At 41.8% G+C, this 23,606-nt stretch overlaps 1 protein-coding gene across 2 annotated transcripts in view; it reads right to left on the bottom strand.

Annotated features, from left to right (window-relative positions):
• The window catches only part of LOC135906151 (ATP-binding cassette sub-family A member 2-like), a 256,013-nt gene that overhangs the window by 82,092 nt on the left and 150,315 nt on the right, over positions 1-23,606 (bottom strand). For both annotated transcript variants that reach the window (XR_010565654.1, XM_065437385.1), the window contains exons 29-33: positions 22,744-22,920; positions 19,409-19,718; positions 17,483-17,799; positions 3,955-4,156; positions 2,588-2,693 (exon numbers count right to left, since the gene is read on the bottom strand). Coding sequence is in view for 1 of the 2 variants with exons in the window: in XM_065437385.1 (XP_065293457.1) it covers positions 2,588-2,693; positions 3,955-4,156; positions 17,483-17,799; positions 19,409-19,718; positions 22,744-22,920 (1,112 nt within the window). In the remaining variant the exon portion in view is untranslated. The remainder of the gene's footprint in view (positions 1-2,587; positions 2,694-3,954; positions 4,157-17,482; positions 17,800-19,408; positions 19,719-22,743; positions 22,921-23,606) is intronic.

The following is a 23,606-nucleotide window of genomic DNA, read 5'->3' as shown; positions in this document are numbered from 1 at the left end:
CATCTGCCGAAGTTTTCATGGATTACAAGAACCAGCTTGTAGAGAATGGCTCTAAGCTTGTGTTTTATTTTTTGTTGCAGTACTTTAACTCTTTCGTTACGGCTAGAAATGTGCCCATTTTCAGTACTTTTATGTTTTCACATTTTATTCCAAGACACAGTCGCAACGTTCACTGGGATACATAATGTTATAGTCTGATCCCTTGCATTTTAGATGGATGTGTAGCAGTAACATAGGCTCAGACAATTTTAAAAGCGCAAGCATTTCCATGCCTACCCAACAAGGAAACCCGTCCATCCATCAGTCGCGCAAGACGAATCGCTATAAACAAATGAATGTATAAAACAAAATAAATTTGAAAGGTAAAAAGTTGGCGGCAGTGAGTTTCAAACCTACAACCCCACACTCAGAAGCTGAGTGTCTTCCCACTAGGCTAAACACCCATGCTTGCAGAAGGTGAATATGTCTGAACCATATGACTGTGTTGTAGTGGCGGTACAAAACAAATGCCAAAGAAGAACAGTTTCTATGAAGACTTTGTTGAAAGATTTGGTGATGATAGAATAAAAGGAATCTCTAGGACCTCATGTAGAGCCAACTTGGAGCATTGTAGACATCAGGAAAACTTTGATTTTGTGAAAATGTAATACCAAACACAGAGAAGCAATCAATGAGTTGATAAGGGTGACAAGGAGTGATGAAGGTTTATATGGGTATCATAACGGCTGATAATGCTTGGATGTGGATGGATAAGGTGCTTAAGAGCGATAAGAGCTTATAAAGGTCGAAGCAATTCTGATAAGGTTAATAAGCGTCGATATGGTTTGATGAGGGTCAGATCAAGTCCGATAAGGTTGATAAGGGCAGATATGTGTTGACAAGGATGGCATCTATTGCGATAAGGTTGATACCAACCAATAAGGGTTGATAAGACTTGGATCCTCTCCGGTAAGGTTGATAACTGATTAGTATTTGTTAGGGTCAGATCTAGTCCGATAAGTTTGATAACAACCGATAAGGGTTGACAAGGGTTTATACTGGTTGGATCAAGTTTCATAACATTGATAATGACATCAGACTGTGCGGAGATGAGCAAGTGGCACAATGCGAACACATACTTCGACAACTCCCAGAGTAGTTTCTGCGTGAACTTTTTTAGCATTCTTGTGGAACTTCAAAGAAGCACCTCAAGGAATATGAATGAAAGTAAGAATTTGCTATTTTTAGTATAAGTATTAAGAGGAAAAAAAATCTCAAATATAAAAAATATGCACCTGGTTCTTATTTGCCAATTTTTGTAAGTCAGATCACAAAAAAAAATTATTATGAAGATTTGTTGCCATTGATACTGGCCATAGTGATGCCCATGCTAGGTGGGAAAGCAGTACTTTATCAAATGTGAAAATGGATAAGTTCCTATTGTACAGGAACATTTGTTTTTACTCATTGCAGCAGGCACCTGGTTCGTTTTTCACTTCCATTTTGGGCGCTCGTGAAGCAATGGTTGTCAGGTTAGACAGCATGCTGATACCTTCTCATACTTGATTACTGCGTTCCATCAGCTTTTCTGTGCAAGCAAGGTGGTCTAGCATGTGTTCAACAGGCGTTAGAGCCTCCACAAGCTTTGTTCAGTTCCTGTATAGGGCTGTACAGTAATGTGGAGTGTTGCACAATATTGTACAGTAGTGAATAAGGACACTTGTACAGACAGTGTTGAAAATGTATGACATCAGAGTGCTAGCCAAGCTTCAGTCACAGGATGGTTCGAAATCAACTGTGTACTCTTACGTGAGTGAAAACCCAGAAAGGATTGCAAGTAATCATTTGTGCATACATTGTCAAAATGCTGATGGATTAGAGCAACCCACAGTGGGAAAAATAAAGTTGCACTTGATAGTAGTTGAACACAATTATTAAAATAACATGCACTCATGAGCATCTTCCGTTGTTTGAGACATTGTTAAAACAGCCTAGACATCGGACCAAAAAATTAGACAACCCAAGAGAAGCGTCTGTGCCTCCACTGCTGCAGTCATTTAAAATGTATTTTTCTGAGTCGACCAAAGCGCAAATTTTGCATCATTTTATTGAGAAAGTGCTAGTAGCACCGGAGGCTAGCTTGGACAATACACCAGTTGAAGCTTTATTTTTACAGCCCAATCCACCCAAACTTGTCAAATCTGACAAACAGTTAAAGTTCAGACACCATTTCAGACAGTACCTCACGTTGCTAGTAGAAGAATTGCGACAGAAATGCTTAACAGCATTAGAAAACTACCAAATTGATTTATTTCTATAGGTGCAGTAATGAAGGAGTTAATGTTGTAGCCCAAATAAGACTGATAAAATTTAAATTTGAAAGAAAAGAAAGCACTTATAGTCTTCAACTTGGACATTAATTTGCAAAAGTAAAGAAATATATAGCACTACTGTTGATGTTTGTGGAGCAAAAGGCTAGGGGAGGAAAGAAACAGCCAGTTTGTGCTCTTTCTGTCCATTTCTTCTTTCCTCTGCTAATCTTTTTTTGCCACAAACATCTGCAGCTATGCACCATTTAGCCCAACATTGCACTTTGATAAAACACTACCTTGGCAACATCTCTGACAGCAATTTTTCTAAAAAGTGGTGGTGCATCTTCTCCAAATGTCGAAGGCACATAGTCACGTGACAGACCAAAGGAAAATGCTCCATACCTGAAACAATTAAAAAAAAGAGCTTCGCTTTAAACATAGTACAATCTTTTTACATGAAGGAATCTTAGAAATCTGTTTGTTTTATTACAAATTTATCTAAACTGAAGTGTGCTGAATATATGGAAGACGACAAAAGGTCACTCAACAGTTCAGCTTACCAGAAAGCTAAGCCCAAGGTAAAAAAAAAAAAATATACTTTAAAGAGCTAACCAGGCTTAACTTAAAGGATATCGTTATAGTACCGCTATTACTAAGCCCCTGGATTGAATTTCATTATTCAGGATTAATTTTGGAAAAGTTATGGCTGGTACAAACGATAGGTCAATACTCTTGCTTGTAAAATTATTGTTTGTAAATAAAAAGATGGCTTACATTGTATATGCCTTAACTAACCAAGAAAGGCCCTGTGCACACAACTATGAAGCTGTTCTTAGATATTTTGTTTTCATAGTGGAAACAATGTTTCAAATGATACTGCCGTTTTTCATTTTCTACTGTGCCTTAAGAATTCTATTATTATGTCAAAAACAAAGCTAAAATTTAAAAGCCCCACGACCACAGCTGCACTCCTGAATAAATTTTGGCCCAAAACAACTTTTAAAGTTCAGTAAATCTCGAGTAGTATGAAAATATGTTTTTCCGTACTTGAAATTTAGTAGAAAAATAAAAATAAAAGGAGTTTAACAGGACTTTAAGTTCTAGAAGTGACGAAGTTTGTTTTCAGTGAGTAGATACTGAGTTTCTTGAAACATACCATCATATACATATTTTAGGTCATCCTCTTGAATTCTGCCTTTTTAACAAGCAAAACAGTCAAGATTTGTGAACTTGCAACAGTACAGCGGTCAGGCACATTGATCACATACACCAACAACGCATAATAGCCACTGTACAAATTAAAGGGCTCTTTTATAGTGAAGTGCTCAGTCTTTTATTTCAAGGCTCCTACTTAGATAAACACAGGGCAATTAAAAGGTCATTGTGTGCACATTAAAAAAGACAACATAAAGAGATAAAATTTTGATTAGCTGAGATGGTAAAAGGTCATTACCAAAGTTTAATTACCTAGCACTACCAAAAACATGTTCGATGACCACAGTTTCTATGAAAGCATACAAAAAAAAGCGCGTTTATGTATCAAATAATGCCATAGATTCAGGTATTTTTAACAATGACAAGGTGACACGACTGGCCCAATGCAAATCACCATAAAAAAAGAATCTCTTGCCACGGTTACCAGCATAAATGTTCATCTACTTACCTTCGAAGTCTGTACATATCAGTCGTGTACAAATAGTACTCATGCTCATTCTGGCTGCTTATGTCAAGCAGGATATCGCCAGTCAAAGCCCTGAACATGGGTGGATCTTGGAAACCATATGGTTCACAGACATAACCAGTCTTATCTGCTGAACAATGGCAGTATGGGTAGAAACGTTCTTTTCCTTCTTTAACTTGCTTTGCTACAAAAGAAAAGTACAATATGAGTTTTCTGATGTATATAGGCTGCCATAATTGAAGGATATAATTTTTCAACCATAAATACCACCACACTCTTCATACTGCGCAGATAATGACCACCCCCAATTTTATTATGCCACAAAATGGGGAACTGCAACTCAGGAGCTAGAATATTTTGAGGTCTCTTTTTCCGGCACACAAACTTGAGAAACTATCCAGGCTCTGCATGCTTGCTATCTCTGACCATGCAGTTCACAGGTATGCAAAGCAACACCAATAACAACTTGTGCTGCACACACACAGCATCGTATATTCAATTGTGCTGACCAGCAGTAACATGCAGTAAAGGATATACTGACCAAACAGAGAGATGCGAGAAGGTCAAAGGAACATTAGTACAATGTAAACAGGATGCTATCAAGGCACTTGACACTTCCTATAGAGACTTGGCTCTGTACTAGAGCTCAACAATGACCAAGTGTGAATGAAGGGGAAATAAATGCAAGAGAAATTAGTGAAGCTGCCCAGAGTCAGAGCATTGGCATTAAATGTCTTTACATCTTCTCTTATATTGACAAATAAAGAGCTTAGGTTTCCAGGAATTGACAAAGGGACCAACAAGGATGGCTAACAATGGACTACGTCCATGCTCTGTTGTGATGCATACAATACGTAAACATGTGCTGAACCTTTTTTTCTTGGCATTTTATTCCCTTTCAACATTTTCCCGACACCAATCTCTGCCAGTGACTGAAGTCCCTGCTGTCTTTCTTCTCCTATTCACACCTTTTTCCTCTCCCACAAAATTTATCTTGGCCCCATTTGACCTGTAGCCTATTGCCCGCCTACTCCCACCACCCTTTCAGGCTACTACAGTTCAGTCATTAAACCCTTTAAAGCCACACTACCAATAATCGTCTGGTTATTATTATGTTTTGTTGTCACATTCACCTGCCCTGCACAGTTGGTCCTGCTATTTTTTTTCTTTCTTTTTCATGTCTGTCTTTGTAATTTGTTTTTTTCTTGCTATAGTGCATCACAAACACTGATGACATGCAAGAAGTACTTTCTCTCCCTTCCTCTTCTTTAGTGTGTGTGTGTTTCCGTGCACAAAACAAAACCTTCAGTTCACAACACTATTCTAAAGAGTATCGACCACTGCAGGTTTGAGCTTAGTGAACCAGAGAGCTGCATCAGCTATTGCCTCGCATAAACTGAAGGGCCAGAGCAAGCGAGTACTTGTCCTGCAGCATGCCCTGAGCATTATGACACAAGATACACGGTTGAAGTTTATTTCAGCTCAACCTCCAGTGACAGCTGACACTGTACAAACACCCATTTCTGGATGGCTCGGGAAGCAAGGGCCCCTGAGCCAAGGGTACATACGCAGAATAGGTGCCATTAGAACATTGCTGCTGGATGAAATCTTTCCGCAATGTGCCGTGAAAGGATGAATGCTTCCTGTGGCTATGCTGCATATTCTCGCGATGGCCGAAGGCCAAGTCATGAGAGTGTGGGGCAACCTCTCTCAGCATTCACCTCCAACGAATGCAGCCTGGCATAGTAGAAGCATGCACAATCACTAGGAACCACTCTTTGGTTGATTGTTCAGAGGATTGACTTTGCATATGCATAGGTGGAAGCCACCACAGACGGGCTCAAGTTCAAGGGGCAGTTGGACGAGAGGTAAACATGTATCTTCCACTCTGAGCTCGCTCCCTTGCAGTTGCACTGAGTGCGACTGGAAGAGCGAGGGATCGATTCCCATCAATAGTGGTTCAATGAAACAGGCCACAGAGCTTCCAAGGTGGAGCAGAGCTTGGCCATCTCCCTCCCATTCTTTCAAAGGGAAGAGGAGCAGGGGCAGAAGGATAGGCAAGCACCCGCATGAAGGCCATGGATCATGCCACAATTCCCACAAGTTAAAAGTCAGAACATGTCCTGTATATATTTCTTGTCCATCGTCTGTATGCACTGTATAACAAACATAATCATGCCAATCCTACCAGATTGTTGGCACATGCTCTTGAAGCACAATGTGTCACTTTTTCAAAACTGACAGCCTCAACAAGAATGATTATGATAGAGAGAGAGAGAGAGAGAGAGAGCAAGGACAGGAAAGGCAGGGAGATGAACCAGAAGAGCACCCGGTTTGCTACCCTACACTGGGGGTGGGGAAAAAAGGAATAGAAAGAGGAAAAGAGGAGATAGTAAACACTGAGTGCATGTGGGAGGGACACTAGACACAGGGACACTATAACCTATCTCTTAAGCCGGTGATAAACTTTATAGATAACCCTTATGAATACTAAAAAAAGTGCCTACATTATATGTGCTCAGGAATAAATTCATACACGTGGATTATACAATGGTTATGGTCTGCTTGAGCTAACATCTGTATTTTCGACTGACGTAAAACATTAAACATCAGCTGTGGACTACAGCCTGAGAGCATAATATCATTCTTACATTCATTTTCCCATTTGCTTTCTGCTTCACCATACTTACAAAGTTCTACAATGCTCAGGTCTCTTGGTACATTTATTTGAAAGCAATGCCTGAAGCAAGTTTCAAGTTTCAACAAGGCAGTTCACCACTCAAACTGTTTTTCAGCCCTCTGCCTACATATTTCATCAAGTGGCCCGCAGGAACCACATTGCCCACAAGTTTTACATTGCAAACATTATTCAGTATTTGTTAAGTTTATATATCATAGCAGTTCATAACTTAATCAACTTTGTTGCACAAAATGTCATCCATATGGCTTCTATATTCTCTCCAAGAAGCCATTTCCAGTCCTATGGGAGCTGCTGCTTTCTGGAGAAGTCGGCATGCTGTGCACCTGCTCTTCTATTGCCTGTATTATTGCCAAGCGAATAGAATACTGTGTTCACATTATGTGGACTGTTATTTGCTTGACTGGGGTTTGAGTGCCTTTAACTTTCCCCTGGGAAGTCATAAAAGGGAGCCTAGAAATTCACATATACGAACACTTGGCTGCTAACATGGCCTTTACAATGGCAGCAAATGCCCAGGCATGAGCAGAACAAGAGGCACACAATGAGCAATGAATAGGCAATTTCAATTAAAGCTAATTGTCAACCTATTTGCACAAGCTTGCACTAGCATGTCTAGCCTGCTTTTGGTTCACAAAAGATTTTTTATATGCTTGTCTGGGCTTAGTAAGCCATTCAGACAGTGAGTACTCATTGATGTTAGTGGTGGTGGTGTGGTTGCTCCAAACAGTGTTAGCCTAGCAGTCAGTGCTGGGAACAATTTCGCCTAAGCAGCACTTTCTGAAACATAAGATGTGCTACTACTCATGTCCCCAAGAGTCTCTGCTACACTTTGAAATTTTGTGTACAGTAAGTCCAAGCTGCATTGCCTGTTTTAAAGGGACACTAAAGGTAAATACGAAGTTGACATGGACTGTTAAAATACCATTCCAAAAACCTCGCAGAACTTGTTTAGTGCCAAGAAAAGACTTAGTTTACAAGAAAATTGCTTCTGAAGGGCCCACATACCTCTAGCACAATTCAAATCGACCGGCCCCGAGTGGGGAGTGGTGACGTTGCATATGCCACCCTTTACTGCCGTCGATGAGTAGAACATTGCTCGACAGACGGCACCGTGTTTTTTTTAACGAAACGCAAATGCCCGGCCATGGAGAAAACACGCCAACACAGAGCATTGGATTCGCCACTGCAGCTGCTCTTGGTCAGGTGGCGTGGACCATTCAGGAATGGACATGGCATTCTCTGCTACTTGCAGTTTGTCCGAGTCTCACGAACCACCAAAACCAGGGCAGCACTACACGATAACAAAACTACCGAAATGTGAAAGCGCAGCCGGCGCAGAGTGGAGAAAACGAAACCTTTCGACCACCCATGTCGTTGTCAAGGGTAAGGTCAATGAGTTCTCTCTTCTTTAAATAGAAGTGGACAAGTAGCTTTTTATTTCGTATTATAATGCAATACAATTATCTTTTTATTACGAGTGGTTGAGTACTAGTGACATAATTATACTGAGGAGTATCTTCGTCATCGGGCTAGTACTTGAATGTCCTGGGGCAGTCTCTAATTATGTCCTGCATTTACCTCCTATTTCTCTATTACTAAAGCTCTGAACGTGATAATAGTTACGCCTTAAATGTTCCTGAGCACTAATCTATCACTTTAGCTGGACTTAATATTTGTCTTTAATGACCTTTCAGCAGAAAAGGACCTTTGATCAGTACAACATAGGCAACTCAGCCGGTCACACTTGTCTGAAAGGTTACTCAAGTCAGGTTTGCACTTTGCCATAATAGCATGCTAAGCTTATGTTTATACATCCTCATTTGTGGTATGTAATGAAAATTCATATGATCCTAATTAATATATATGTTAAAGAATATGGTGTTCATACAGTTACTTGCACAGCATTACTGAAATGTGCACAGCATTATTGAAAGGCACAGTGAACTATTTTTTTGTCTTTTATTACTACCTCATATGTCACTGCTGGCATGTAACTGTGAAGCAGGAGTCTAGTTCACCAAATGCACACTGTTCAAAGGACACATATTTGGACACACTGACATGCCTAAGGTTTGACTAGGGTTTTCACACGAAATGACAGTCAGTAGCATCCATGTATGTTTCAGATGGCATGAGAGCAATGAAAGCTTTATGAAACACAGTTACAGTGCTAAGGAAGATGAATGTGTAAACACAAACTGCACATGACAAGTGCAGGGCCGGTATTTTGTAGCGATGTCTTTTCCGATTCTATGCTTTTTCAGGCTTTTCGCGCTTGGCCAGTGGTCAGAGCGACGGTCTGCCCACATTATCAACGGGATCAGGCGGCCGTGTGTGGTGGATGATAAGAATAGCATAGAATAAGGCATAAGGCATCGCTACAAAATAGCGGCCCTGGTTGCTGAAAGCTGCACTAGCTGGCTGCTGACATTACGAAACGTGGTTACAGAAGACAAAAGACAATTGGTAAATTTTGTGTTTATGTTTTCATCTTCCTTAGTGCTGTAACTATGTTTCATAATGACTAACTAACTAGCCCAGCTTTCAGCAATAGCTATTAGCGATGAAAGCTGACTGCACAGAAGTATCAAAAGTAAGCATGAAGCACAGAATTTATCTCTGCACAATGCACACATGCTCAGGGTGGCACACAGCAGCAGACATTGCCTATGGTAAGTGGTGAATATTGCATAAATGGATGTGCACAGGGGAGAGTGCAATAAAAGAAGCTATGGGATGCCGGTAGATGAATCTTGTAACAATACTGAAGGTTAGTCAATGCATTTAGCTCTAGCAGACTAGCAACTGCAGAAGCAACAGCCAGACCAAAAAGAAGCCCAATTCACCATGCCATATGCCGCTACGTACTGCACTGATACTGCCTGGAGACAGCACAGCATAGGCCGTGCAACTGTGGATAACAAGGTATGCACTTAAGAAAAGGCTGTGTGGTCAATGCATAGGTAATTTTCTCAATTATTTTTTTTAGATATTGTGACCCAAATTTAGGGGTATGGCCCTTACATAGGAATAGAGTATACTCAGAAAAAGACGTATCACTTATGGTACTTTAATTAAACCTGGGTATCCATACAATGCAAAACAATTTTAGGCAGCTAGAGTAATGCTGCTGTATTTAGTCATCTGCTATTGCTATTCATTGCACAGCCCAATGTAGCAGCATAATGGACCCCTGAGTGAGCAGGAGTGAATGCCAAAACACCAAGATGTCCTGCTCCCATGTGAGTGGTCACCTTCCAGTCATGACGTTACGTTATGTGACATATACCTCCTACGAAACGAAAATGAAATTGGTGTGAAATGCTATTATAGTAAATCATCTAGGATGCTTTGAGGCTTGCCGGTATTTTCTTGCGGGTTTCAATGTCCAGGCACTTCACGTAATCAAAAAAAAAAAAAGAAAGAAAAGTTTAAAAATGTCATGTATGTGTTAACAATTTTTTTACAAAAGTACCTGAAAAAAAAGGGAAAGATTTCATAAAATCAAGCATGAAGAACTCTGCAGCTCATTGAAAAAAATTGCTGAGAAAAGATTGTAAATTGCAGCTTTTGGCATATATCAAAGTTGAACAAAATTTATGTACATTATACACTGCTCATATACGACTAACTTGTAAAACTTCTTGCCGAAATCACACATACAATGTCATAATTTCTTTTAAGCTGTAAACTAATAAATCATAGTTTCGTGCTTTATGTGGGTTAAAACATACATATTGAACTCGGATATCTGTTTTTGGTACAGCGTTATGAGTTGCAAATACAATAGAACATCGTTCGTACATTTTAGAAACAAACGCGAGAAAAACGTACTAACCGGGAAAACGTACGATCTGAAGTAAGTAAAAAAATTTTTTCAGACTCAACTATTGTTGACATCTACGTAATTTGAGGCGCACGCGGATCGTTGCGGCACGAAATGCCGACGCTTGTCGAGCTGGTGGTGCTCCGGAGGACCGAGATGTGTTTTGTTGTTTTCCTATTGCGTGGTGTTTTACGAGGGCGACCAGAAACCGAAACGAAACTGAGCTGGTCTGCGACACCAGATGCCGCCGAAGCGAAACGTGATGCCAACATTGTGCCGCCTGCAGCAGGGAAAGGCGGCGCGTTTGCATTATCACATACTAAAAGCGTGCATTACACTACCAATGGCACTATGCACCACACGCTGTAAAACAGATGGGTGAAGATGCTTATCGCAATAGGTTTGGCGGCGATAGCTGTAAATGCCACGCGTGCGACTACCTCAGAGAAGATTTGCTGGTACCAAAATGATAAACTGAGTACGTGCTGGTGTTTTCACGTGAGACAGGCAGGCGAGTATTGCGGTGAAGCTGCCGCGGTGGGTAGCTACTGTTCTCGATTGCTTGCGCCTCACAAATTTCCTTGTTTACATAGGATCTAGTGGCCAGAAAACGTATATGATCGCAGTTTGGTGATGTACTGAACGTTGGTGCCAAATAAAAAATGAGCATAACTCTATTGGGTCAGTTTTTGTGTTCTCGAGTGTGAACGTTGGCGCCGGGAAAATGTACGTAACGGGAACCTATCAACGAGGTTCTACTTATTGTGCTTCCATATTTCTTGCATTTACCAATTTTCAGCAGTCTTCGCAAAAAATTTGAGGTTGTAAATCGATGATGTATGGGCTTTTATGGCGCAAGGGCCAGATATGACCAAAGAGCGCCATACACATGGTGATCGGTTTTCAATGAATTGTTCATGAAGTGAAGAAATGTACTTCGAATGGTGGATGTGACATGGCTGCAAATAGGCCTAAAATCACTTGCTCTGGATTGCGTAAAATAAATAAGTATTAAAACAATGACGACGACCAGAGATGTGAACTATGGAACTGTCATGTTAAACGCGAATGATGAAACAAAACATGTAGTGAACTTAGCACTGATGTCTCACCAGGGCCCTTGAATGCAAGGGCCTGGAGACACGTGCTATGCTAATGTAATAAACGCAGCAGCAGCCTCTGCTAAGAAGCCGTACTACGTAACACTTGGTCGGATAATGTGCAATGTTTAAATGTCATTTAAATAATTTAAAACTGATGTGGTGTTGAATAACGGGTTCGAGCCGAGAAATTGTGCAGGATGTAATGGGATATGGTGTTGATACGCCAAGGGAAAGTGCTTTTTTCTCTCGCATTCTGTTTCCCTACATTCCACGAGGACGTGGATGACCGTCAGTCTCTTACGACATCTACCACATGTAGGAGGTTCCTCACCAGTCAGCAAGAAGGTGTGTGTACTGTATGTGTGCCCTATTCTTAGTCGACAGAATGCGACATCAGTCTCTCGTAATTTTGCTATAGATGGGGTGGTGCCTAAATGTGGCCTGATTAAGTGAAGTTTATTCGAGGTTTGCGAGTCCCACAAGTGCTGCCAATAATCTCTTAATTTTTTGCGAATAAAAGGTCTTAAATCTATGGCGGGGACACCTATGGAACAGTTCAAATCTTTTCTTGCTGTGGATGTGGCGATTTCGTCAGCGAGCACATTATCCTCAATGCATCTGTGCCCTGGCACCCAGCATATAATGATACGTTGATTACATCCATAGACAGCGCACAAGCGCGTATAAAGGTCATTAATTACAGGGTTCTTGTGCTTTTTAAGCGATACTAACGCCTTAACAACGCTCAGAGAGTCGGTATATATAATTGACTTTCCTAGTTTTAATTGTTTTATGTGTTTCACAGCTGATAATAATGCATAGGCCTCCGCCGTAAAGATACTTGTCTGCGCATGCAAGATGCCAGAGTCGGAGAAGGACCGACCCCGCCGGCTTGTGACTTAGATGCATCGCTGTAATACTCTGGGCAGCAATAGTTCGACCGAGTTCAAAGAAGTGCATTTGAATGTGCATCTCAGAAGCATGCTTACTGACTTCAATAAACACACATTCACATTCACAGTCACATTCCGGGAGCTGCCACTGCCACGGCGGTGACAGCTTCGCTGGAAGCATTATATGGTGTTCTACAAGTGGGACAGACATTTCTTCATTAAGATTCCTTATACGGAGCGAGAAGGGCTGCCTGACTGTAGGCCGATTATTAAAAAGTGTGGCACAGGAAACATCATTTACAATTGTGTAACAAGGGTGTTCAGGATTCGAGTTTACTTTGAGATAATATGTAAAGCTTGAATATGACCTCTGTAGACGAAGTGACCACTCGTTTGATTCTACATAGAGACTTTCTACAGGGCTTGTCCTGAAAGCACCGGTCGCTAGGCAGATACCTAGGTGGTGCACAGGGTCTAGGATTTTTAGCGCACTCGGTGTTGCAGAATGATAGATTATAGCACCATAGTCAAGACGAAAATGGACAAGGCTCCTGTAGAAGTTCAGGAGACATTTTCGATCACTTCCCCAAGTTGCGCGAGACAGAATTTTTTAAATATTGATCGTTTTCAAACATTTTGCTTTCAAATATTTGAGATGGGGGATGAAAGTAAGCTTGGAATCTAGAATTATTCCCAGGAACTTGTGTTCACTGCTCACAGATAGTTGCTCTCGATTGATGGTGAGTTTCGGCACTAGTGTTATGCCTTTTCTGCTTGAAAAGAGTATACACATACTTTTGTGGCAATTTATTTTAAAGCCATTTGCATCCGCCCATTTAGATCATTTGTTTAATGTGAGTTGTATCTGTCGCTCGCAGATCGCAATGTTACATATCGACATATACAGAATAAAACATTGTGTGTGGTATGACTGCATAAAGGGAGTTCATCTTTACAATAAACAGTGCGCAACTAAGTACGCCCCCTTGCGGCACCCCAGTCTCCTGAGTGAATGTTCTAGATAAAGTGTTGCCCACTCTCACACGAAACGTGCGGTTGGACAAGTAGCTTTCGATTGTGTTTAACATATTTCCTCGGACCCCCATCGCGGAAAGATCTTGCAAAATCCCGAAGCGCCATGTCGTATCATATGCTTTCTCTAAATCTAAGAATACCGAGAGTAAGAACTGCTTATGTATAAACGCATCTCTGATCTTTGCCTCGATGTGGACGAGGTGGTCTATTGTCGACCTACCTTCTCGGAACCCACACTAGAAGGGGTCTAGTGTTTTGCTATTTTCTAGGAAAGAGATTAAGCACCGGTTAATCATTTTTTCATACAGCTTGCACAGACAGCTTGTTAGCGCTATTGGCCTGTGGCTGCTGGCTAAGGACGGGTCTTTGCCTTGTTTAAGTATCGGGATGACTATGGCTTCTTTCCAAGTGGACGGAATATACCCAGCCGCCCACATGGCATTGAAAAGAGATAGGAGCGTTTTCAGTGCTTCAGGGTGCAGGTATCTAATCATTTCATACATAATGCGGTCGCTGCCTGGCGCCGAGTTTTTGCAACAAGCGAGAAACGCCTTTAGTTCAGCTAAGTTAAATGGACGATTGTAAGCTTCATTCGAGGAGTCTTTGTGAATAAGAGGCTGTCTCTCTGCACTTTCTTTTAACCTCAGGAAAGATTCTGTATAGTGCGATGCACACTTGAAACATATTCAAAGTGTTCACCTAGACAATCCGCCTGAGCCTCCAGGCTATCACCGTGGGTGCTTACCAAGGGTAGAGGATGCGCCTGCCGGCCTAATAATTTATTCACTCTTGTCCAGACTTTCGTCTCGTCCGTATAGGAATTTATGCCAGAGATGTATTTCTCCCAGCTCTCCCTTTTAGCACGTCAACGTGTTCTTCTACCCTGAGCCTTTATTTGTTTAAAATTAATCAAGTTTTCAGCGGTTGGAAAGTCGCGAAGTCGTCCCCAAGCTTTGTTTTGGTTTTTCTGTGCTTTTTTACATTCTTCGTTCCACCATAGGATACGACGCTTATTCGACATTCCATTAGTTTCACGAATGCATTTTCTCGCAGCCTCAATTATAAGGCATGTAATATACGCTACAGCATCGTCTATATTGAAAGAATCGATTTCATCCCGGATTGTATATGTTAGTTCGCGGAAAAGTTCCCAGTTAGCCGACTCGATCTTCCACCGGGGAGAGCAAGTGGCAAGGATTCATCTTGTTTGGTCAAGTTTAATATAACTGGGAAGTGGTCGCTTCCAAAGGGGTTCTTCAAAACGGACCACTCAAGGTACGGCATTAGTGTACTCGACACTGTGCTTAAATCAATCGAGGAGTATGTATTATGTGCCACACTGTGGTACGTCGGCTCCTTTTTATTAAGTATACATGCTCCTGAGGAAAAAACAAAGTTTTCAATTAGACGACCTCTCGCATCGCAACGAGAGTCTCCCCACAAAGTGTTGTGTGCGTTTAAATCTCCGACAACTATGTACGGCGCGGGAAGTTCATCTATCTAGTTTTGAAATTCGCTATTATTAAGTTGATAATTTGGAAGGATGTATACAGAGCTGATAGTGACCAGCTTATCAAACAACACCCCACAGATAGCAACTGCCTCTAGGGGCATTCGAAGTTCTACTTCCCGACAAGCAACACTTCTGTCTACGATGACTGCAACACCGCCAGATGAGACGAGAGTGTCATCGCGGTTTTTACGAAATATAGCATATTGTCGAAGGAAATTTCTCTGCGTATGTTTGAGGTGTGTTTCCTGAACACAAAGCACTTTTGGAGTATACCTGTATAGGAGTTCTTTGATATCATCAAGATTGTGTAGCAGACCTCTGACATTCCAGTGTATTATTTGCGTATCCATGTTGAATGCGGTTTGTGTGCTGTGCGTTTAAGAAAGACAAGTTACCTCGCACAGCCCTTTGAGGGTGCCAAGATGCGCTGCTTTTCTTTTTGGGAGCCATTGCGAGAATCTCGCCGCTCCTTAGGCGCTAGCGGCGCCGTCTGGCTAGTTGTGTCCATCGCCTCGGAAGAGGTGCTGGACAGGCGCTCTTGCGAGCGCTGTGTTCGAGAAGAAGGCCTCGTCCCTGTGGAAGAGACCTTTGAGGCCACCTGCTCGAAGGTAGATGGCCCTTCTGCTGGGTTGGCGTAGCAGCGCTAGCTGCAGCCGCCAGGGGGGCGGGAGGCATCACTGCCGCCTCACTGGGTGTGGGTCGGACAGTCGCCGGAGGCCGTTGTGGCGCTGCCCCCTGACGTGCCTCATCGGCAAAGCTGCTCTTGGGCAGGTAGGAAACCCGCCTGCATGCTTCTTTAAATGAAATATTCTCTTTAACTTTTATCGTCACGGTTTCCTTTTCTTTTTTCCATGACGGGCACGAGCGTGAGTATGCGGCATGCTCGCCATCACAGTTGACACAGTGTAGAGCGCTTTCGCAATTTTCAGACGTATGATCTCCACCACTGCATTTAGCACATGTCTGCCGAGCTCGGCAGTTCTGGGAACTGTGTCCCAAACGCTGGCATTTAAAGCATTGAAGAGGATTTGGGACATAGGGTCTGACAAGTAGCTTTACATAGCCTGCCTCGATTGTCTCAGGCAGGATGCTTGAGCCAAAAGTGAGTATAAGATGTTTTGTCTTGATTTCCTTACCGTCACACCTTAGCATAATTCGCTTGACATTGATAACATTTTGTTCGGTCCAGCCTTCCATCAGTTCGGCTTCTGTCAGCTTCATTAGATCATCATCAGAGACAACACCACGGCAGGTGTTCATAGTTCGGTGCGGTGATATAGTGACTGGAATTTCTCCAAATTTAACTAGGTTAGGTTTCATGTTGGTTTGCATCACGGAGTTCCAGAAGGAGATCTCCACTAGCCATCTTTAATGCCTTGTAACCTGCGCCAAGTGCTTCGGTAAGACATTTTGACACTAGGAAAGGTGAAATCATTCTCATCGTCTTTTCAGGTTTGTCGGAATGGATGACGTGGAATCGGGGAAAGCTTTGTAATCTGTTGCCAAAAAACTTGAAGACATCTTCAGTATGCCCTCGTTTCTGAGGGCGATCAGGAAGTTTAGGGAAAGGAGTTTCCATGAGAACATATAGAAATTCGGTAACAGCGCCAACCGCCCACCACGGAGCCCAACGAGGGGACACGGCAGAGCTTGCATGCAAGTCTGCACGACGCCAGTCGTACGCCGCCACGATAACCAAATATGGTGTACCGAAGGTTGGATAGCCACACAGGGTTAACCCTTGCCGCCAAGAAGAAGGAAGTGAATAGAAGAAAGAAGGAGACAGGAAAGGTGGAAAGTAAGCGAAAGACGAAGGTTGTAGGAAGAGAGAGACAGGAAAAGGCGACTGCCGATTTACTCCAAGTGGGTCAGTCTGGAGGTGCCGTCTATGTGAAGCCGAGGCCGAAGAGGTGTGTTGCCTCCGCCGGGGGGCCTTAAAGGTCCAAACACCCAGCATCGGCTCAACCCCCAGGATTCCCTTTTCCCCAGACATGGCTACAAGCGGGAGGGTCCAACCCTTGTGTGCTCGGGTACGTGGTGTCGCAACACACCAAACGCCTGCTGACGCAGACGCCCCTGCGAGGTTTGAGGTCGTAAATCGAAATTTGGTCCCAACAAATGTTAGCATTTACCTTTCTCTCTTAAATGCAACAAATTTCATTTAGATTGGTTCAGCAGTTGTCTAACAAAAGCATTTCAACATTTCACATGTATTTAAACGTGGAAATATGAGATAGCATCGAGCTAAACTTTGCCCTAAATACTTGAGTACTTGGCACTCCAACTCACAGGTGCTGCCTAAAAGAGCAATAGTTTCTCCTGTCCGAGTGTGCTAGTTGCACATTATGAACCTACTGTTGGACTTGCATTTTATGTGAGAACTTCAGGAAGGAATGCCAAATACACAAAATGTAGATTAGAAAACAAAAGTATGCTCACAAATGTTGACGAGGTGAAAGACATTTCCTGGTGATGTGGTCACATCCACAGAATCTCCAGTGGGGCTTTCAACTGTGGGAAGGGGCGGCACAAAGTTGTCCAAGGGAAGCCCAGGCACAAACACACTGCGGCACTCAGGCTCAAAAGCATCCAACATATCCCAGTCAAGGGAGCGCTCTGAGTAGTTCCCATTAGACGAAGGCACCAGGATGCTGCTGCTTCCATTAAGAGGCCACAGTAGGACACAGGTGGCACCAACACCAGATGGAAGTCGAAGGGTAGAGGCTAAGTGCTGTGCATCAGCATCTAGGTTCCACCTATGCAGGAGAAACAACATTTCAATCACACTTCTTGATATGAATAGATATGAACTTCAATAATGTTTGCTAGTGGACTAGTTGGTGATGTATTATTGAATTTCATATCTAGTTCTACAGGCTGTCGGTCAATCTTTCTGTCTGATCCACATTGCTTGGTTCCTGTCATCACCAGCGCAAACTACAAGGCCAGAACGGTAGCACTCTGTATCCTAGAAAGAGTGTCGCCTCTTGATGCAGAAGCCTTGTTCGGAGGCTTTTGGCCTTCACTAGTCATGGTCAGCACTCTGTCCTGTCCCTTTTTGTTTTGTTTTTTCCTGCGTATGTATGTGCTGTAACACTGCTACAAAGAATGCATCCCCAACCAGCTCGCTAGCAAACACTATTGAAACAAATTAGTCTTTATTTAAAGCAGGTTCAGAATATTTTTACTGGAAAAAGAAAGTACTGGGAGAACTTTTGGACACAGTCCTCTTTTTCCTGCTACTGTGAACAGCCCTCATGGTTTAGAGTTGTCATGTGAACTGCTAATGTTTTGAAACCCTGTAGCAACCTACACTGATTGTCGATTGCATCAGGCCAAATGTGCCAGAACACGAAAAAAATCTAACCACTGTATCTAAATATGAAGCATTAAAGCAATGAACAATACCAACCAGTGCCAAAGAACATGGGAATAGACCAGAACTGAAACTGGTAAGCTTATCAAACCATGCACAGTTCACCCATGCAGAGATATTCCCTTTTGAGAATCCTGATGCATGCATATAAGCAAAAATCAAGTGTGATGGAACAACCGATGGAGGGTCTCAGATTATCACTAGTGTGCTGCCCATGTAAAGTTAGTTTTAAAAGGGGGTCTGCCAAAATAAAAGCACAGTGTATAGCGTTTTCAAGTTTGCAGTAGCATAGTACCTGACAACCACAAACACACCTGCCGTGGTTGCTCAGCGGCTATGGTGTTGGGCTGCTGAGCACGAGATTGCGGGATCGAATCCCGGCCATGGCAGCCGCATTTCGATGGGGGCGAAATGTGAAAACGCCTGTGTACTTAGATTTAGGTGCACGTTAAAGATCCCCAGGTGGTCGAAATTTCCGGAGTCCTCCACTACGGCATGCCTCATAATCAGAAAGTGGTTTTGGCACGTAAAACCTCATAATTTAATTTTTTTTAACCACAAACACTGCTGCACAAAGTATCCGCATTGAAAATACTGGACTGCTACAAAGAGAATTCACATGTTTTCATGTATGTTTGCTGCAAAAAATTAATATGTGACTAGTGCTGCATAGATTATTTGGGTTAAAGAGGCAAATTCCCTGTAGAAGGCTTTACTGTAAGGCTCACCAAGCATGTGAAATATTGTAAACTGGTTGGGGCTATATATTTCCCCTCATTACACAGACCATGTCACAATAAAGGCATTAATTGTAAAGGCATTCAACCGTATTCCAGGGCAGCCTCACTGTGTTCCATGTGCATCTCTTTAATGCAGAGAACACTTCTCTTCCTATGCACAAAACACCACAACATAGATGCAAATTTCAACACTGTCCTCTCAGTCGAAAAACAAAAACTTAGTAGCACTGGCAACTTGAGGTCACTCACTTGGGTCGGGGCTCTTCTCGAAATGCATAAGGAACCACATTGCCTCGGGGTTGAGTGTAGTTGTAATACCGGGACGGTGACAATGTCAAGGGTGGAGGGTCCTCAACATGAGGTGCTGTTAGGGCCACTGACATGGCAATGCTGACAAAAAAGGCCGGCAGCAAGATCTGTGAGAAGAGGCCCTTCCAGTTGCGTCGGGTGCAGTAGTAGCGCTTAAGCAGGATGGCACTCAGCTGCTGCACCAGCAGTAACTTTCCTTCCACCCGGCGACCATTGCTCACCCAGCTGCCGCCAGCTGTTGGCTCCTCCCCTGTGGACAGGGGCCAAAAGGCATTGGGCACAGAAAACACAGATGCATGGCAAGAGCAACAATGTGTTATAAAGAATATTGCATAAGCATAGCCTCTACTCTATACCATGATATACAGACTTTTTGGGTTTTTAGAACCTACCCCCAACTACATGTTTTTGTACCTGGGACATCAGATATACTACATGTGATACAGGGTACAAGTACACAGCCCTTTAAGAAATATTTAAATAAAAATAAAGGCAGCACACCATATCCACTTCAGGTACCCGATGTCCATATTTGTGGACGCAACTTGTTTTTGCCAGTTTTGTCGAGTGGTGGTCAAGAAAAACCAACAGACATTGAGCATCGGGTGAATTAAACCCTCAGCATGTCCACTGTGTCTTGATTTCACTTAAAATGTGCTCTGTACTGCTACAAATGAGCCCTTTGCTGAAGCTACTACCATGTTTCATGGGACATTTGATGTGGTATGTTCTGGCAGCAATGTATAAAGAAGAATTTTTCTTCGCTAGTAATGCATGCAGTGAATGATAAATTTGTGCATATGTCTGAAGTTTGTGACTGAATTTTTATATGCAAGAACAAAGCATTACTGACAAAGCAATTAATATATAATTAATTACTCCCCAATTTTGATTACTCATCATAAAATGCACAAAGCACCATCCTACCACTTTGTCTTGCAGTGGAGTGTCAAGTGCCTTGTAATGAAGTTGCGTAAATTTGACCGATTTATACATAATCCATCGTAATTCACGACTGAGGGGAAATCGTGGCACGAAGGCTACACCTGTTTTTAATGCTTTCAGCAACCAAATACATCCCCACAGAACCCTCTGGTTTCCCAGAATTAAGTTAGGTGATTAATTATCTATGCTATTTAGATATACAATAAGGGATTTGACAGTACTGTGACCTTCACAACACCCACACACGCAGTGGAAAGTGGATGAGAATTACTTACACATTCATGTTATTTCAGTAAATTGCAGGTTATGCCAGAAAGAAATCTGACACATATACCTTCCAAAAATGGCTGACTCGTGATTCAGCTGCATAATCATGCGAATACAGTCTTCAAGATGGCAAAGCATGTAAAGGATGGCACCTATTACCACTAATTAAGCCTGGTTTCTAAAATCTTTTGCATGTGCAACGAGCAAAACACAATAGTCTGAGCTATCATCCAACAAATGACAGCATTAATCAAGACAGTGAATGGGACAATGCAATGCCACACTTGCTTGCAGTGTTGCAGATGACAAATAATAGGGGTGTACAAATACTAGAAATTTTAAATACAAATTGAATAAGCTTTGCTATTCAAGTGATATTTGATTCACCAATTCACTATTTAAACTTGACGAATATTTGTTACTGTTTCAATATATGAGAAACAACTAGGGGTGTGCGAATAGTAGTTTTTGTGATAAAATCGAATACGAATTGAATAGGGCCCAGAAGCAAACTGAATACAAATCGAATAGTGCCAGTTTCTGAAAAATGTACAGCCTTCTCAACATTAGTACCAAACAATTTTTACATCCTTGTATTCACAACATTAGAAAGTTTCCGTCAATTACACTGTGCAATATAAAGCATGCTTTATTAAAAGCACAAATGGAACATTAAGAACAAATAACTAAGCACTTTATTCTTAAACTCAGGGCTCTTTATATGATAATGTGGTCATGCATTATCATATAACAATTAGAAAGGCAGCCTTGTTGGTCAATTGATATCTGTGTATACCTTCATGACCAATTCATAAATGCGTGCCGTCACTTTTTTTACTGGTTAAAATCACCTTTCTTTTTCTAGTTAAAAATACCCCGACAGATGGCGCCACTGTTGCATAAAGTATGTGGCATTGAAATGTATTCATATTTAATCCGAGGAGAGGACACAGACTCTGCATCTATAAAATGTACAAAACAACACACACTGCAAAATGACGCATCTAAAGAACATTTTATTGTGAATGATCATATTTAGCTGGAAAAATCTGGCTGTTTTGAGTAACGCAGCATGCAGTTCACTATAAAGGCCACTGTGAATGACGCTAAAGTTATCCCATTTTTGCTTTAATTTCATGTTTGATCACGTACAGTCAGTGATATAACGTATTCAAAAACTTAGAAAAATATTGATTTTTGAATAGTGACTGTTCTATTCAAGGACCTAATCAAATAGTGACAATTAAATGTGAGAACTGAATCAAATAGGAGAATACTTGATTCGTTTCTCGAAAGTTTCAAATATTCACACACCCCTAATAGCAACAGTTACTGAAGTCTCAAGGAAGATAGTCTGTTGCAAGCGAGGAATGTTCCGAATGACTCTACTGTAGGAAAGCCATAGTTGTTGCGCAGAGCAAACACCCGGGGAAGATAACTTTTGCTAAAGAATTTCCAGTCATTCAATAAGAATGCATTGCATTTAGGCAGCCTATATAGAAATTTGTTGTTTGGACATAGGCAAACCAATTTATTATTTGGCTAGGCTAACCATGTTTGTATCTCTTTAAAACAATGTGTGGCATTGTATAGTATGTTTAATATCACAGTCTTCTCTTTTAATGAACACAACACTCTACGTGCATCCGGTGATGCGCTGTTCCCTTGTTACTATCACTGTAATGATGTACCAAAAAAAGGAAAGCCTTTGTTTGTACCTGACAAGTTCCTCAGCTGACCAGTTGCTCAGCTGTGAATGGCTTTCATGCATGTATCAAATAATGTAGAAAGATAATTACGAGAGGAAAGGCATAGAGGTTAACCAGAATCAATATCCAGTTGGAAACCCTGCATTGGGGCAAATACCCAATATAAAAAAGCCTCTTTCTTACCAAAAAAAAATCCATGCAAACTCCATATATTTGCAGTCGATTTGATCATAAAATCTTACTATTCAAACATTCCTACAATATAAGTGTACCCAAGGGCTGACATCACACAAGTAGTACTTGTAGCACCACCATAAATCATGCTTGAGGCTAATAAGCCCCACTGAAACTTACCTGTGTTTGTATATCCATTCCACTGACTGGCCTCGTCAACATCACCAGCACTAGACCCCGACAGTTCAGCAAGACTATACCCGAATTCTGTCAGTGGCTGTTTCTCCTCTGCACATGTGCTGCTTTCAGCGCGATTCGAAGAAACGGCCTTTGGCTTTATCGGGGACTCGTCATAATCTGAAGCAAGCATAAGAGCACAATGCACAGTGAATTTTAAACTGAGAGGCCAAAAACATGCTTCACTTCTCCAACAACAGTGCTATGCTTAATGAAGAGTCTTTTAGACAGATACACATTATATGCATATGTGTCTTAATAAGTGATCAAAGTGGCGAATTAACCTATGCTAAATTATTTAGTAGGTTACTTAAGTGTAATAACTGCATGGCTCTTACAGAGATCTCAGTCAAAGTGTGCTGATAATTAGCTAAATAAATTTGGTGGCGGCAACATTACAACAAACCTGTTAGAGCAATCATTCAAGTGCCTTTGTGTTTAATTCTCCCTTTATATCTCTCCCAGTGTCATCGACTACAGGTATGCTTAGAGCCATAAGGTAGCCAGCCAGCTTTCATTCTTGTTATCTTATTTTATGTCTACAAAAGCATCACTAGCACTATATATGACTGCGTAGACTAGTTCACTAGTTTTGCAATTCGCATGAAAAATTAAGCCTAGGCCTTCAGCCTTCAACTGCAGTTTTCTTAGCGAGTGAGTTGCACAATTCCACGGAACAATTGCCAACAGAATTTCAATAGAGTGATCCACCAGTCTAGGCCAGCTTGATATTTATTGTTAGATCCCTGAACAGTAACAATTATAAACAAGCGACAAATATACATGTACAGTGCTCAGCGATTGAA

This window comes from Dermacentor albipictus, chromosome 1 (genome assembly GCF_038994185.2).
Source record: "Dermacentor albipictus isolate Rhodes 1998 colony chromosome 1, USDA_Dalb.pri_finalv2, whole genome shotgun sequence".
NCBI lineage: Eukaryota > Metazoa > Arthropoda > Arachnida > Ixodida > Ixodidae > Dermacentor > Dermacentor albipictus.
The sequence above is the reverse complement of the archived record's forward strand: the minus strand, read 5'-3'. Positions and strand labels throughout refer to the sequence as shown.